At 37.7% G+C, this 17,852-nt stretch overlaps 1 protein-coding gene across 1 annotated transcript; it reads right to left on the reverse strand.

Moving 5' to 3' along the window:
* Positions 1–663: 663 nt before the first annotated feature.
* LOC125246200 (ubiquitin carboxyl-terminal hydrolase 15-like) lies at positions 664–16,422 on the reverse strand. The gene is made up of 6 exons (XM_048157127.1): positions 16,263–16,422; positions 16,011–16,138; positions 15,468–15,598; positions 1,607–1,659; positions 1,202–1,372; positions 664–981 (listed from the first exon to the last, which is right to left on the reverse strand). Exons 1-4 carry the CDS (start codon positions 16,349–16,351, stop codon positions 1,633–1,635), a joined length of 375 nt encoding a protein of 124 aa, XP_048013084.1. The 5' UTR covers positions 16,352–16,422; the 3' UTR covers positions 664–981; positions 1,202–1,372; positions 1,607–1,632.
* Positions 16,423–17,852: the final 1,430 nt, after the last annotated feature.

Consider the following 17,852-nt stretch of genomic DNA (forward strand, 5'->3'; position numbering starts at 1 on the left):
ACTTTTGAACGGTAGTGTATAATGCTACAGAAGCTTTGTATTTCAGATAAATGCTGTTCTTTTGAACTTTCTATTCATCAAGGAATCCTGAAAAAAAAAGTACACAACTGTTTTCAACATTGAAAATAATCATAAATGTTTATTGAGCAGCAGATCAGCATATTAGAATGATTTCTGAAGGATCATGTGACACTGAAGACTGGAGTAACGATGCTGAAAATTCAGCTTTGCATCACAGGAATAAATTACTTTGTCAAATATATTTAAATAGTACACAGTTATTTTAAATTGTAATAATATTTCACGATATTACTGTTTTTTACTGTATTTTTAATTAAATAAATGTAGCCTTGGTGAGCAGACGAAACTTCTTTTAAAAACATTAAAAATCTTAGTGGTTCCAAACTTTTGAACTGTATTGTATTTTAAGATATGTTTTCAGTTAAAACTGCTCAGACATGCATTTTAGTCTGGGACTAGTTTTAAGCCTTGTCTGTGAAAGGGGTTAAGCAGTAATAAAAAAATAAAAAAAAAAAAAAAACATTATTTGCATTCTTCTTGAGACAAAACAATACAAATTGTAAGATGTCAGTGCAAGTTACCTTCAGTTAAATCAGCTCAAACATGCATTTTAGTCATTGGAAAAAGAGCCTGGAAAACCGTGACAACATAATAAATGCAATCTGCATCTGTAAAATGGAAGTAAATACACATGGAAACTCACCAACGAAGACACACAGTACTACAGGCTGAAACACTACCACAGTTCACTGTTCAGGACTTGAAGCTTTAAGGATTGAAGCTCTTCTGATGCAAAAAGTATGTCCTTATTCATTAAATTGATACTCTGACGCACTCAGGGATTCCCACCACGAGCAATGCCCGAAAGCTGATCAGGATCATAACGGAGCCAGTTTTGCAGAAACGGCAAATACAAACTTTGAGGCCTCCTTTTCTCAGCCCTCACTGGATGTAAGGCATCTAAAGAAAACAAAAACCAACAGGAAGTTAGAACTACACGATGTAGTGTATGATTGACAGAAGGTGCGTCATATATATTTGGAAATGTGACTGTTACAATGTACTACAAAATTAAGCGAAAGTTGAAATATGATTAAAAATAAAGGTTTAAGTTAAAACACACTGAATTCACATTTATGACTATTTAATATAAACCATTATAGGTTGATGTATATCATACCCAGAAGCAGGGCACAAGCTGATCATGTGACTGAAGCGAGTTGATTCAAAACTTTATCTCCCTCGATCACAATGTCAGCAGGTGGTTCATGAAGTTCTCCAGCTCCTTCTGAATAATGAACACCACGAAGAGCTGCTCAGGGTCACCCTCACAATCATCTGTCTGGTTATCCTAAAGTTGTGCACATAAAACAAACCATTTTCATTGCCTTTTGCGAGAATGACTACAAAATAAACAAATTTATACTTTTTCTGAAAAAATAACACATGAGAACTCAGGCAAAACAAAACACAAAGGTCACATGCATTTGGGATGGCATAAAGGTGAGTTAATGAACATCTGGGTTGGACATTAGTAATTCATTATCTATTATTAACTATATCAGTTTTTATAGAAATGACTTACCATGTATTGTAAAGTGTCCTCAGTCATCAAACATCATTGAAAAGCTTCAGGTCCTAAGGGGAGAAACATTTTTACAGCATTATTAGTGGTCGATAGTTGTTTGCCAGGTCAATTAATTAGTTGTGCAAATACTATAATTATAATCTACCATTTCTTTTTTTTTTTAAACATGTATTTTATAGTTTTTTCTTTTTCACAGAACAAACACAATAAGAAAAACAAAAACAAACCTATAACAAAACAAACAGAACATTTGAGGGACAGATGCATACAAAGACAAATTATCTTTATAGACAGGTAACGCTTAAGCTGGATACAAATTCGTAAATGTTGTAGAGTCACTTAATCCTATTAAAATATATTAAAATAAAATATTTTGTACATAAAATTATTGTGTACAATACAAAGTGCATTGCCCTGACTATTGTCAGCTGTCTAATAAAACTTTAGACACTACATTAAACAGATTATCAATAAATACAAAGAGATTACACTCTATTACTAATAATTTTGACATTAACATGGGTCATTGGCTATGAATGCACTACATCAGTTACCTTAAGATGTTCTAAAATCTGTCCCCAAATCTTATCAAACACCTCAGGTTTATCATTGTTAATGTATCTCAATCTCTCCAATGCAAGCATGTTTACAAGATCTCTACCCCACATTTCAAACTTAGGCACAGAATCACTTTCCACATTCATAAAATCAGCCTCTTAGCAATTACCATACCAAATAAAACAGCTTGTCTTTCATGTATATCAGACATTTCTAGATTACTAGATATCCCAAGAATAGCTAAAAGTGGACATGGTTCAAGATTCTTTTTAAATGCTTTAGAAAAGCAATCAAATATGCTTTCTAGAGCTGCAACTAATGATTATTTTTTCTGTCGACTAATCTAACCATTATTTTTATTAATTTTTTTTAATTATTAATTTAGTGTTTTTTTATTAGCAAATGAATCCTTTGGATAACTTTACAAAAAATTATAAGTACAAATTCTAATATAATATTTCAACTTTTATTAATTTTTTTCTTCTCATGTGATTTATGAGCTTCTACAACGTTTGGCCTCCTAACTGAACTCCTTTCCACAAACTGATCATAGAAATAAAACAGTATAAATGAAAATGGTAACACTTTACAATAAGGTCATTTATTAACATTAATGTATTAACCAACATCAACTAACAATGAGCAATATATTTGCTACAGTATTTATTAATCTTTGTTTATGTTAGTTAATAGTCATTCATTGTTAGTTAATGATAGTTCACAGTGCATTAAATAATGTTAACAAATGAAACCTTACTGTTTGTGCTTAATAAGATTAAGAGAAAACTGTTAATCATTTTTATGGTAACACTTTACAATAAGTGCAACCATAATCGCACTTTCTCAATATTCAAAGTGCAAATAAGACCAATTTTTTTCTTTGATACAGAGCTAAGAGATGGTTACAACTACACTGCCCAGCCTAAAATAGCTTTCATATTGAGAGATATTTGTATTCATCAGAAATCACGTTTGAATGCGCCCACACGTTTACTTTCACTTTCAGCGATCGCGCGTACTCTGTAAATATGGAGCGGCGGCAACCATTATCCAACTGAATTAAATGGGGTTTTTTTTAAATTTAAATACAAAGCAAAACGACAGTGGAGGCGTAATGTAAACGTAGCGGTGGCATATTCTTTCCTAATCATTCTAACACTCTGTCATGGCAACATCACGAGACTACTTTTCGCCTCGACAAGAAATCTCGTCACAGTTTAATCTTGCGTCACACCCCTAGTGCTCGTGCATTGCAGTTGTGCTGCCGCGGTACGCCATCTCGGTTTTGCAAAAGGAACAAAGGACCATTTTATTTGGCCTCTGTTTAAAGTATTCCCATACTTTTGATAATCGTGGTCTAGGTTTTTGTGATAGAATAGAACTTTCTCCATTCCCAGGAGCAGAAGCCGCCATTACGAGAGATGAATGTAAACAATGTGACGCGTCGACGCATTTCACGCACGTCGACGTATTTTCGTAGTCGACGTAATCGATGACGTCGACACATCGTTGCAGCACTAAACACCATCATTAAACGTCATCATTAAACACCATCATTAAACGCCATCATTAAACGCCATCATTAAACGTCATCATTAAACGTCATCATTAAACACCATCATTAAACGCCATCATTAAACACCATCATTAAACACCATCATTAAACGTCATCATTAAACACCATCATTAAACACCATCATTAAACGTCATCATTAAACACCATCATTAAACGTCATCATTAAACACCATCATTAAACACCATCATTAAACACCGTCATTAAACACCATCATTAAACACCATCATTAAACACCATCATTAAACGTCATCATTAAACACCATCATTAAACGTCATCATTAAACGCCATCATTAAACGTCATCATTAAACACCATCATTAAACGTCATCATTAAACACCATCATTAAACGTCATCATTAATCACCATCATTAAACGTCATCATTAAACACCATCATTAAACGTCATCATTAAACGCCATCATTAAACGCCGTCATTAAACGCCATCATTAAACGTCATCATTAAACACCATCATTAAACGTCATCATTAAACGTCATCATTAAACGTCATCATTAAACACCATCATTAAACGCCGTCATTAAACACCATCATTAAACGTCATCATTAAACACCATCATTAAACGCCGTCATTAAACGCCATCATTAAACGTCATCATTAAACACCATCATTAAACGCCATCATTAAACGCCATCATTAAACGCCGTCATTAAACACCATTATTAAACGTCATCATTAAACACCATCATTAAACACCATCAAACGTCATCATTAAACACCATCATTAAACGTCATCATTAAACACCATCATTAAACGTCATCATTAAACGCCATCATTAAACGCCGTCATTAAACGCCGTCATTAAACGCCATCATTAAACGCCATCATTAAACGTCATCATTAAACACCATCATTAAACGTCATCATTAAACACCATCATTAAACACCATCATTAAACACCTTCATTAAACACCTTCATTAAACGCCATCATTAAACACCATCATTAAACACCATTGTAGGTGCCAGATACGGTTTGATGTCTTTTATTTTGAAATTGTCACTTCCAGTTTGTTACGTCATTTTTGTATAGGTGCATATTACCTGTTAGTTTGCATGTGGATAGCATGGAGGAAGGGGGTGAGTAGCTGGGATGCTCACTTTCTGTTGACCGTTTCATTTCGTTTGTTTGTTTCATTTTATTTGGTTTATTTTTGTTTTCTATCTTACCTTCTTCATTCAACATGTTGCTGTTTATTCCAACTTTGTAAATAAAAACTCTTTTGCATCGAAACGCGTCATGGATGTATTCCCACTACTTAGCCCCTCAGCGGGTACTGGCTGCCGCTACAATTAGTCAACAGAAATACAGCTATTGTTGGATTATCATCGTGGATCATTGGAAAGGATTTCTTCGCACACGGCATGTGAAACGCTGACGCACACACTGAAGTGAAACAACGCGCTTCTGTATCCTGACGGTAGAAGAGGTATGTGAGCGGTTTTACTGTTTTGCTGCGCCATTGCTGTTTATTGAATGGGAAAAGACGCTGTGGCCGCCAGCCGTGGAGTGTTTGTGTGCCGCTTATTGGGATGGATTGCGGTTGTGGAATGCAGCGTAAGCTACGCACTTGTTATCGCGCTGTGGTGCTGCGCCCATTCATGAAGTTGTTTGTTTGATTTACTTGAATACGGCGCTGGAGTATTGGATCGCGTTGTGCGAGAAATGGACGCAGATGAGTCTGAGCGCGCTGCTGAGAGCAGCAAAAGAGAGCCTAAGCTAACGGCAAAGGCATTGGCACTAAAAATTGAAGCACTGCAAAAGGATCGCAAAGCTAAGGTGAATCAAATGAAAACCTTGATTTTATCAATGAAGGATCTCATGAAATGTGATGAGAATGCTTTACAAGTGTCTTCAATGTTGGGATCTTTGAAATGTTTGAAAGATGATGCATCTGTGTTGCATAAAGAGGTACTTCCTTTTCTTCCTCCTGATGAACAAAACTGACAAAATGAGTGGTTTGGTTCAGTTTCTAAGCACAATTACGGGTTTATGGAAGATGTTGAACGATGGCTGAATGAAGCTAAAAATCTGAGGAAAAATGCTCAAATAACACAGTCAAGTTCTACTCAAAGTTATGCAAATCTTTGCCCATCACACTCTGTTGTTCATGAGACAAGTTTCAAGAGTAATGGATAATCCTACTGAACCTCAGCTAAATTGTGATTCTAATATTCCTCCTTCTTCTGAACCAGTTTCGTCTTCTCATAATATGAATGTTCTAGGTGAATATCAGAACAGTGATATTGACTATGATGATGCTCAGAATCAAGTACAACCAACAGACAGTGTTTCTAATGTGAGCAGGAAAACATCTAGACGAACGACAACAACAACCCATGGATCTCGAACCAGTCGATCTTCTATTGTATCTGCTCGTCTTAAGGTGGAGGCCGAAATGGCAGCTTTGTTGGCACATCAGGAAATGTTACAACGCAAACATGCACTACAGAAAGAAGAGGAGGACTTGAAGAGGAAAAAAGAACAAATGGAGCTTGATACTAAAATCGCTGTATCAATGGCCAAGATGAAAGTGTATAGCGGCGCTAGATCAGAATTGATTGAGTGTACTAACCTTCCTGACACCAATGCATTGAGAATGAAACATGCAGGAATCAGTTCTCCTAACCCTAACGTGGAATCATTTTTATCTTCAAGTCCACATTCAATGCCACAACAGCCACCTGTATCTTATTCACAGAGTCAAGCAGCACAAGATTCAAGGCGTCTTCCAACTCCGCCAGTACAACAACAACAGAGTATAAGATCAAATATAGTGTCAACGCATTCTGCATTGCCCAGCATTAGTCATCATGGTGTACATGGATCTGGATTGCAAGGTGCACATGGATCAAGTTTACAGGATGGTTTGGAAGGAGGAGGTATCCTCAGGCTTATTGATAAGCAAAATGAAATTGCTGCCCTATTAGTTCAGCAACAGAACTTGTCTTCACTTCCACCGAGGGAGGTCCCATTGTTTGATGGTGATCCATTGCGTTACCACGATTTTATGAGAACATTTGAGGAGGTTGTGGAAAAGAAACCAAGTAATAATGCAGATTCCTTGCATTTCCTTGAACAGTATACTAGAGGGCAACCTAAGGAGCTTGTCAGGAGCTGTCAGCACATGGTTCCATCTCAGGGGTATTTAAGAGCTAAGACATTGCTCAAGGAGCATTTTGGCAATGAGGTAAGGATAGCCTCAGCTTACATGGAAAAGGCGCTTTCATGGAGAACAATAAAATCTGAGGATGCTAAGGCTCTGCAGGACTACAGCTTATTTCTCCGAAGTTGCTGTAATGCTATGCAGGATATTTCTTATATGAAGGAGTTGAACCTTGCTTCTAATATGCAAATTGTTCTTGCAAAACTTCCTTATAAGCTCAGAGAAAGATGGAGAATAGTGGCCTACGATTTACAGCAAAGATGTAACCACCCAGCTTGCTTTTCTGACATTGTGGACTTCATAGAAAAACAAGTGAAAATAGTCACAGATCCGGTTTTTGGAAATATTCAAGATGTCCTGCCTAGTGGAGGTAGAAACTTAAATATTAAATCATCTCATTCAAAACCCAGAAGCAGTTTTGCCACTACAGTCACTGCAACTGGTGCAAATGTGTATGGTGGGAAGTCTGTAAACAACATCTGTCTGTTCTGTGAAGGAAAACATGCTTTGGACTCCTGTAAAGTGCTTGTTGGAAAATCCCATGGTGAAAAAATGAGTTTCTTGAAGAAGAAAGGGATTTGTTTTGGTTGTTTATGTACAGGACATATCAGCCGTGATTGTAAAGAGAGAAGCATATGTAAGATATGCCATCTCAAACACCCAAGCCTTCTTCATATTTCATCAGAGAAAAGAGGCATTCAGAATAATAAAGATGAATCAAGGTCAACAGTGGGAAGTGCTTTGGTCTCTCTCCAGTCCAGTGCTCTTACTGGGGCTGGTAAAGATAATTGTGCATTGTCCATTGTTCCTGTATGTGTGAAATCAAAGAAGGGAAGTAAAGTTGTGACCACTTATGCTTTTCTGGATTCTGGGAGCTCTGCAACTTTCTGTACAGAGAGTTTGATGTCTAAGCTTGATCTTTCTGCAAAGAAAATTAACATTCTAATGAGAACTATGAATCAGGACAAATCCATCTTCTGTTATGTTCTTAAGGATTTGGAAGTGTCAGGATTGGATCAAGAGCATTACTGTGCTTTACCAGAAGTATACACGCAGAAGACCATGCCTGTAAACAGAACCAACATCGCCACACAAAACGATCTTGCTTGTTGGCCTCATTTAAGTCACCTACGTTTGCCTTCAGTTGATGCTAATGTCGAATTGTTGATTGGTGCTAACGTGCCAGAAGCTTTGGAGCCATGGCAAATTGTTCGTAGTCAAGATAATGGCCCATACGCTATTAAGACCATGTTTGGATGGGCAGTTAATGGACCGATTAAGCGCCAGGAAGAGTGCGCTGCTGAGGATCATCCTTACACAACTGTTAATAGAATCACCGTTATGAAACTGGATGAATTGTGGGAGCAACAGTTCAGGGCTGACTTTCCTGAATGTGTTCAAGAGGAACAGCAAGGATTGTCCAAAGAAGATCATCAATTCATGGATTTTGTTTCACGGTCAGCAAGACTTATCAATGGGCATTATTATATTGGTCTTCCACTTAAAAACGAAAAGGTAATCATGCCAAGGAATAGAGTAATCGTTGAACAACGTGCTCTAAATCTCCAAAGAAGGCTTCGAAGAAATGCTGCTTTACATGCTGACTATACTACCTTTATGGAGAGTGTCATCGCTAAAGGCCATGCAGAAAGGGTTCCCACAAATGAACTCGAAAGACTTGATGGACGTTTATGGTACATACCTCATCATGGTGTGTATCATCCTAAAAAACAAAAGATTAGAGTTGTGTTTGATTGTGGCGCATCATACCAAGGAACATCTTTGAATGAACATCTTCTGCAAGGGCCAGATTTAACAAGCTCATTGGTGAGTGTTCTTGTGCGATTCAGAATGGAGTATGTTGCCATGATGGCTGACATCGAATCGATGTTTCATCAGGTCAAGGTACATCCTGAGGATTGTGATCTTTTGAGGTTTCTATGGTGGACAGGAGGAAACATTGATGGCAGTTTGAAAGAATACAGAATGGTTGTACATTTGTTTGGAGCGACATCGTCTCCAAGTTGCTCTAGTTATGCATTGAGAAAGTGTGCAGAGGACCACAAGGATCTGTATGATGCCAAAACTGTAGATGTTGTCTATAACAACTTCTATGTCGACGACTGTCTTGTATCAGTGCCAACAGATTCAGATGCGGTACTATTGTACCAGCAGCTCACGGAAATGTGCGCTAAAGGTGGATTCCGTTTAACGAAATGGACAAGTAACAGCCGCACTGTGTTAAATGCCATTCCCAAGGAAGACAGAGACAAGAAATTAAAGAACTTGGATTTGGAACATGACACGCTACCTTTGGAGAGAGCATTGGGTGTGCAGTGGTGTGCGGAGTCGGATGTTTTCAAGTTCAAGGTGACCATCAAGGATAGACCTCTTACGAGAAGAGGGATTCTTTCTACTGTTAGTTCTATCTTTGACCCTCTTGGCTTTCTGTCTCCTGTTATTCTACGGGCCAAAATGATACTTCAAGAACTGTGTCAAGAGAAAATTGGTTGGGACAGCGTTATTCCAACAATGTACATTGAATGGTGGACAAGTTGGTTGGGGGAACTATATGAATTGGAGAAATTTGAGGTCCGCAGGTGTTTGAAGCCCGAAAACTTTGGAGAAGCTACATCTGCTCAATTACATCACTTTTCGGACGCCAGTGAGAAGGGTTATGGCATGGTTTCCTATTTACTCCTTCATAATGATCAACAGCTCGCCCATTCTTTTCTTCTAATGAGTAAAGCAAGAGTGACACCTTTAAGATCGATCACTATCCCTCGTCTGGAGCTCACGGCAGCCACACTTGCTAGTCGCATGGACACGTTGTGGAAGAAGGAGCTGAACATGCAATTTCAGGATTCTGTTTTTTGGACCGACAGCACCTCTGTGCTTAAGTACATTCGAAATGAGACTTCAAGGTTCAAGTGCTTTGTAGCGAACAGAGTTGCTGAAATTCGAAAGGTTTCTGAAGTCACACAATGGAGGTATGTGAATTCATCCGACAATCCAGCTGACCTAGCATCCAGAGGCTTAAAGGTGAATTCATTCTTGAAAAACCAGATATGGGTTTCTGGTCCTCCATTTCTTGTGCAACCACGAGAGTTGTGGCCCATGGATCCTACTGATGTAGGTGTGATGTCCTCTTGTGACCCAGAAGTAAAAGAGAGTGTTCTGGTGAATACTATACAGGTACATCAAGAGTATGATTTTATGCCTTACTTTAATTACTACTCTTCATGGATGCGATTGAAACGAGGCATGGCTTGGATCCTTCGATTCAGGAACATTCTGATTGATCGCTGCAAGGAAAAGAAAAGGTTGATGACTGTTTACTCTAATCTGGACAAGTTGCAACAAGAGACTATTATTAACCAAGAGATGCAAAAATTCAGATCTAATGTGTCTTCAAATTTGTTGTCTTCAGAGGAGCTGGAGAGGTCTGAATTGGAGATTATCCGTCTATGCCAAAAGAAGAGATACTCCGAGGAACTGACTAGTTTAAGGAAAGACGGATTGGTAAAACAGAGTAGTGAACTCTATAGACTTAACCCTGTGCTTCACTCTGATATTATTAGAGTTGGTGGGCGTCTGGACAAGGCTATGATGCCGGAAGAAATTAAACATCCGGTAATACTAGCCAAGGATTTACATATTTCGGATTTGATTCTGCGGCAGATTCATAGTGACATTGGACATTGTGGACGGAATTATATGCTGGCTAATCTACGACAGAGATATTGGATCCCTGGTGCTAGCACGGCTATAAGAAGAATTTTGTCCAAGTGTGTAGTTTGTAGACGCCTTCATGGAACCACGGGTTATCAACAGATGGCAGATTTGCCGCAAGATAGAGTCACTCCTGACAAACCACCATTCACGCATGTTGGAGTGGACTGCTTTGGTCCCTTTGAAGTAAAACGGGGAAGGAGCATGATAAAACGTTACGGAGTAATCTCCACATGTTTGACTATAAGAGCTGTTCACCTTGAACTAGCAGCTTCACTTGATACAGACTCTTTCATCCATGCATTAAGACGATTCATTGCACGAAGAGGTCAAGTAGTCGAGATCCGTTCAGACAATGGTACTAACTTTGTTGGTGCTCAACGAGAACTGCAGGAAGCTATGAAATGCTGGAATCATAATCAAATCAATTCATTTCTGCTTCAAAAGGGAATTAAGTGGAACTTTAATCCCCCGGCTGGTTCGCACTTTGGAGGAATTTGGGAAAGGCTTATAAGATCAGTAAGGAAGATTCTGAATTCTATCCTTAGAGGACAAAGTTTGGATGAGGAGGGTCTCTACACACTCCTTTGTGAAGTTGAATCCATCCTTAATAATCGTCCTATATCCAGAGCATCAATGGATGTAAATGATTTGGAAGCCCTTACTCCTAACCATCTCCTTCTGCTAAAAACACAGCCATTTTTACCACCTGGACTATTTAATAAGGACGATCCGTTTTCACGACGGAGATGGCGTCAGGTCCAATATATGGCGGATTTATTTTGGAAGAGATGGATTGGGGAGTATCTACTTCAACTACAAGAACGCCAGAAGTGGCTGGTGAAGAAACGTAATTTTCAAGTGGGAGATATTGTGCTTGTAGTAGATGATACTGCCCCAAGGAGCTCATGGATTATGGGCAAGATTATTCAAATCATACAGGATAAAAAGGGATTGACACGTCAAGTAAAAATCAAGACCAAGAGCACCTGCTTAACCAGACCTATTACTAAGATTTGCCTCCTCCTTGAAATGGAGGACTTTTAACTGCTCTATGACTGACTGACTGACTGACTGACTGACTTATGAGAGCTCTCAAATGACTTACTGAAGACTTATGACAAATGACTATAGACTGTTTCATTGACCTTTTGACTTTAATTGATTATGGACACTTCATACATTGAAGAACTGGACATTTTTACACACACATAAAAATACACATTTGTGTATTCACTACACTATTTGTAAAACAAAATTGTGATTTTTCATGTAAATGTTTAGTGATGTATAACCTGTGTGATTTATGTATTGTGATTATTACAGTTTTTTGGGTGTAATAATCAGGGGCTGGAGTGTAGGTGCCAGATACGGTTTGATGTCTTTTATTTTGAAATTGTCACTTCCAGTTTGTTACGTCATTTTTGTATAGGTGCATATTACCTGTTAGTTTGCATGTGGATAGCATGGAGGAAGGGGGTGAGTAGCTGGGATGCTCACTTTCTGTTGACCGTTTCATTTCGTTTGTTTGTTTCATTTTATTTGGTTTATTTTTGTTTTCTATCTTACCTTCTTCATTCAACACGTTGCTGTTTATTCCAACTTTGTAAATAAAAACTCTTTTGCATCGAAACGCGTCATGGATGTATTCCCACTACTTAGCCCCTCAGCGGGTACTGGCTGCCGCTACAACCATCATTAAACACCTTCATTAAACGCCATCATTAAACACCATCATTAAACACCATCATTATACACATCATTAAACGTCATCATTAAACAACATCATTAAACGTCATCATTAAACGTCATCATTAAACGCCATCATTAAACGCCATCATTAAACAACATCATTAAACGTCATCATTAAACGTCATCATTAAACGCCATCATTAAACGCCATCATTAAACGTCATCATTATACACCATCATTAAACACCATCATTAAACGTCATCATTAAACACCATCATTATACACCATCATTATACACCATCATTAAACACCATCATTAAACGTCATCATTAAACGCCATCATTAAACGTCGTCATTAAACGCCGTCATTAAACACCATCATTAAACATCATCATTAAACGGCATCATTAAACACCATCATTAAACACCATCATTAAACGTCATCATTAAACGTCATCATTAAACACCATCATTAAACGTCATCATTAAACACCATCATTATACACCATCATTAAACACCATCATTAAACGTCATCATTAAACGCCGTCATTAAACACCGTCATTAAACACCATCATTAAACGTCATCATTAAACGTCATCATTAAACACCATCATTAAACACCATCATTAAACGTCATCATTAAACGTCATCATTAAACGTCATCATTAAACACCATCATTAAACGTCATCATTAAACGTCGTCATTAAACGCCGTCATTAAACGCCGTCATTAAACGCCGTCATTAAACACCGTCATTAAACACCATCATTAAACGTCATCATTAAACGTCATCATTAAACACCGTCATTAAACACCATCATTAAACGTCATCATTAAACGTCATCATTAAACGTCATCATTAAACACCATCATTAAACGTCATCATTAAACGTCATCATTAAACGCCGTCATTAAACGCCGTCATTAAACGCCGTCATTAAACGCCATCATTAAACGTCATCAGTAAACGTCATCAGTAAACGTCATCATTAAACACCATCATTAAACCATCATTAAACACCATCATTAAACGTCATCATTAAACCATCATTAAACACCATCATTAAACACCATCATTAAACGTCATCATTAAACGTCATCATTAAACACCATCATTAAACGTCATCATTAAACACCATCATTATACACCATCATTAAACGCCATCATTAAACGTCATCATTAAACGCCGTCATTAAACACCATCATTAAACGTCATCATTAAACGTCATCATTAAACGCCGTCATTAAACGCCATTAAACGTCATTAAACGCCGTCATTAAACGCCGTCATTAAACGCCATCATTAAACGTCATCATTAAACACCATCATTATACACCATCATTAAACACCATCATTAAACGTCATCATTATACACCATCATTAAACACCATCATTAAACGTCATCATTAAACATCATCATTAAACATCATCATTAAACATCATCATTAAACACCATCATTAAACGGCATCATTAAACACCATCATTAAACACCATCATTAAACGTCATCATTAAACGTCATCATTAAACACCATCATTAAACGCCATCATTAAACACCATCATTAAACGTCATCATTAAACGCCGTCATTAAACACCATCATTAAACACCATCATTAAACGTCATCATTAAACGCCGTCATTAAACACCATCATTAAACGTCATCATTAAACACCATCATTAAACGTCATCATTAAACACCATCATTAAACACCATCATTAAACGGCATCATTAAACGGCATCATTAAACGTAGTCATTAAACGTCGTCATTAAACACCATCATTAAACGGCATCATTAAACACCATCATTAAACACCATCATTAAACACCATCATTAAACGCCATCATTAAACGTCATCATTAAAAACCATCATTAAACACAATCATTAAACACCATCATTAAACGTCATCATTAAACGGCATCATTAAATCGTCATTATACGCCATCATTAAACACCTTCATTAAACATCATTATACACCATCATTAAACACCATCATTAAACGTCATCATTAAACACCATCATTATACACCATCATTAAACACCATCATTAAACGCCATCATTAAACGTCATCATTAAACACCATCATTAAACGTCATCATTAAACACCATCATTATACACCATCATTAAACACCATCATTAAACGTCATCATTAAACGCCGTCATTAAACACCGTCATTAAACACCATCATTAAACATCATCATTATACACCATCATTATACACCATCATTAAACGTCATCATTAAACGTCATCATTAAACACCATCATTAAACGCCATCATTAAATGTCATCATTAAATGTCATGATGAACACGTAAGATCAGTCGCTTTTACAGACTTGTTATATCTCGTATAAGCAAGATGGCCGCCTCGGTTTGTAGTGTCTTTGGTACTTAAGTTATTTTTGTTTGTTTGTCGTGTTTTGAGTAACTTTTTTCCAATCAGCTTTACTAGGGACGAACTCCTAGACATCAGAAATTACACACCTAATAACTTTTGAACATTCAGATGTTTTACTGGATATTGTAGTTGGAGGAGCTGCAATCGTATACAAGCGCTCCAAGCAACGCAAACGAGGAAAGTGCCGGCACACTCGTGAAATTCTGTTTCATTTTCGTTTATATTGTGTACATGTACATAAATATATATATTTGCTGCTGTAGATACAATACATATTGCACAAATCTTAAATATGTCTTGTGTTCCAGATATATACCAGTATGACTTTATTTAATTTTACTTCTTATTCTCTTAATTTTACCTATTTAAATGTTCTTTCTGTTCTCATATGTGTGTGTGTGTTTTTGTGACATATCAGGACACAAATGTGTATAATGACATGGGTATGACATAGGTATTACAAGGAGAGGGTGACTTATGAGGACATTCCCCATGTCCCCACTTTTCAAAAGGTTTATAAATCACACAGAATGAGTTTTATTGAGAAAGTAAAAGTGTGCACAGTTTCCTGTGATGGTTAGGTTTAGGGTTAGGGGTAGTGTAGGGGGAGAGAAAATACAGGTTTGTACAGTATAAAAACCATTACGCCTATGGAATGACCCCACAATTCACAAAAACAAACATGTGTGTGTGTAACACAGTACCTTGCGGGCGATGGGCTCCTGTCCCTCCGTCAGGCCGTACCAGCTCACCAGGCGGCTCCAGCCGTCGGCCGGCAGCAGGATGTAGTCCAGCTCGTCGATCAGGTGCTCTCTGATGCCCGTGGCGTCCCCATCTGCAGACAGGACAGAGCAGAGGCGCTTTAGAGACCGTGTCAGGACAGAGCAGGCCGGAGGGGGCGTTAGGAGGCAGTGTCCCCCCAGATGACACAACGTGTCCCCTAATCACACGGTCATTCAGCACACTCATGACTGAGAGCAAAACCCGTATTTGTGTGGATTTGGTCATTCATGTGTTCCAGGACCAACGTCTTCAGCAGCGTTTATCCCACAGGAACACGAACACATGACTGATCAGCAGTGCTTATGTTTGTTTATATCATGGGATATGTGTTTGAGTGACCCGTCAGGAGGGATGGAGACGGGACAGAGCTGAAGCGTGTGTGTGACCCCTGTCAGGACAGAGCAGAGTGTCATGAGGGATGGAGGGAGTGATGTTAGTGACCTTAGGGAGGGAGGGACACGCACCTCTGAGCAGCCCGCGGTTGTCCACCGGTCCCGGGTACACGCTCTGCTCGCCCATCTGGTACTTGTCCCAGCTGTCGAAGCCCACATACTTCTTCCACTGCTTGAACCAGTGACTGTCCACCAGATACCTGCAGGAAGTGACATCATATCAACACTGACTGACCGATCGTCTGATTCGCGTGATCTCTAATGACAGCTCGTGTTCCTCACAGAGCGCGTGTCTGACGCGACTCATCATCGCGCGCGTCTCACCAGGTGTCTGCTCTGCGCAGCGGCGTCTTCAGGAGCGTCGCGATCTCTCCTCTCTGCGTCTCCACATCCGCCGCGCCGCCTTCCGCCATCTTCACTCGAGCACTGCATGCTGGGAAGAGCCGCTGGCGTCACCACGCACGCCGCCGCATCTGTGTGACGTCACGACGCCTCTGAACCGGAGGAGCGTTGTGAGCATAATGTTTAATTTAATAATTGTGAACCTAAAGAAGAGCTTTCCAACATGTAGTGTTATTAAAACTTACACGATTAAACAGTGTTTATGTGAGGAAACACGTCATCTTAAAGTGACATCTTTTTTTTGTTTGTTTTTCTTTTCTTTTTATTTTAATTGACATATAAAGACAAATATTACAGTTCAAAGAATTTAACAACAATAGAATTAAGCAAACACAAAAGCAGTAAGGAAACAAACGAAAAAATAAATAATTATATGAACAATGGAGAAAACAAAAAAACAAACAAACGAAAAAAAAACCTATGAGTCAGAGGTAATATAACTTAAATTATATTGAAAAAAAGAAGAGAAGGGTCCCTTTTTTTTTTCTTCTTTGAACATCATAAAAAGGCATAAATATTATACTTTGTGCACAACGAATTGGACTTTAGGGCTTTGACATTGCTGGAAGAGGAAATAGTGCCCAAATAACATTTCAAATCTTGACAGAAAATAATAAAAAGAGGTTTAAGAGACAAAAATTTACACTTATGTATAAACAACTTGGCAAGAAAAATAAATTGATTTATAAGAAAATACTTGTCTTTTAGATTTTTACCAAAGTTATATAAAGTTATATAATCCAAATAATACATCCTTAAAAGATGCAAAATAAACAAAATAAACAAAATTTCTTCCAAAAAATAGCTACATCTTCTGCCCCAGTAAAAGACTGCGGTCAAGCCAGCCGCGGTTTGAAAATACACGGTCAAGCCAGCCGCCAAAAAAAAAAAAAGTGTGCGCGCCTTACTATAAATACGGTAATTTCAGGAACAGCAGAGAGAGAACGCGCTTTCAGAGCGCTTGAGTTGTCCATGTCTATCTATCTATCTATCTACATTTCTTTCTTTCTTTCTTTCTTTCTTTCTTTCTTTCTTTCTTTCTTTCTAATATATCTACCTTTTTCTTTCGATTATCCATCTCTTTCCTTTTTCTTTCTAATGTTTCTTTCTCTTACTATATCTTTCTTTTTTCTAATATATCTCTTTCTTTTGTTCTTTCTAATGTCTTTCTAATATTTCTTTCTATATATATATATATATATATATATATATATATATATATATATATATATATATATATATACACAGTACAGTCCAAAAGTTTGGAACCACTAAGATTTTTAATGTTTTTTAGCATATTAGAATGATTTCTGAAGGATCATGTGACACTGAAGACTGGAGTAACGATGCTGAAAATGCAGCTTTGATCACAGGAATAAATTACTTTGTCAAATATATTCAAATAGAAAACAGTTATTTTAAATTGTAATAATATTTCACAATATTACTGTTTTCTACTGTATTTTTAATTAAATAAATGTAGCCTTGGTGAGCAGACGAAACTTCTTTTAA

This window comes from Megalobrama amblycephala, linkage group LG14 (genome assembly GCF_018812025.1).
Source record: "Megalobrama amblycephala isolate DHTTF-2021 linkage group LG14, ASM1881202v1, whole genome shotgun sequence".
Taxonomy (NCBI): domain Eukaryota; kingdom Metazoa; phylum Chordata; class Actinopteri; order Cypriniformes; family Xenocyprididae; genus Megalobrama; species Megalobrama amblycephala.

What these genes read in the sequence shown, in the direction of transcription:
- LOC125246200 (XM_048157127.1), bottom strand. Translation starts at nt 16,351, where the DNA reads ATGGCGGAAGGCGGCGCGGCGGATGTGGAGACGCAGAGAGGAGAGATC. An exon ending in CTGCGCAGAGCAGACACCTG is followed by an intron (nt 16,139 to 16,262) that starts GTGAGACGCGCG and finishes CACTTCCTGCAG; the next exon opens with GTATCTGGTGGACAGTCACT. An exon ending in AGGAGCCCATCGCCCGCAAG is followed by an intron (nt 1,660 to 15,467) that starts GTACTGTGTTAC and finishes TTCTCCCCTTAG; the next exon opens with GACCTGAAGCTTTTCAATGA.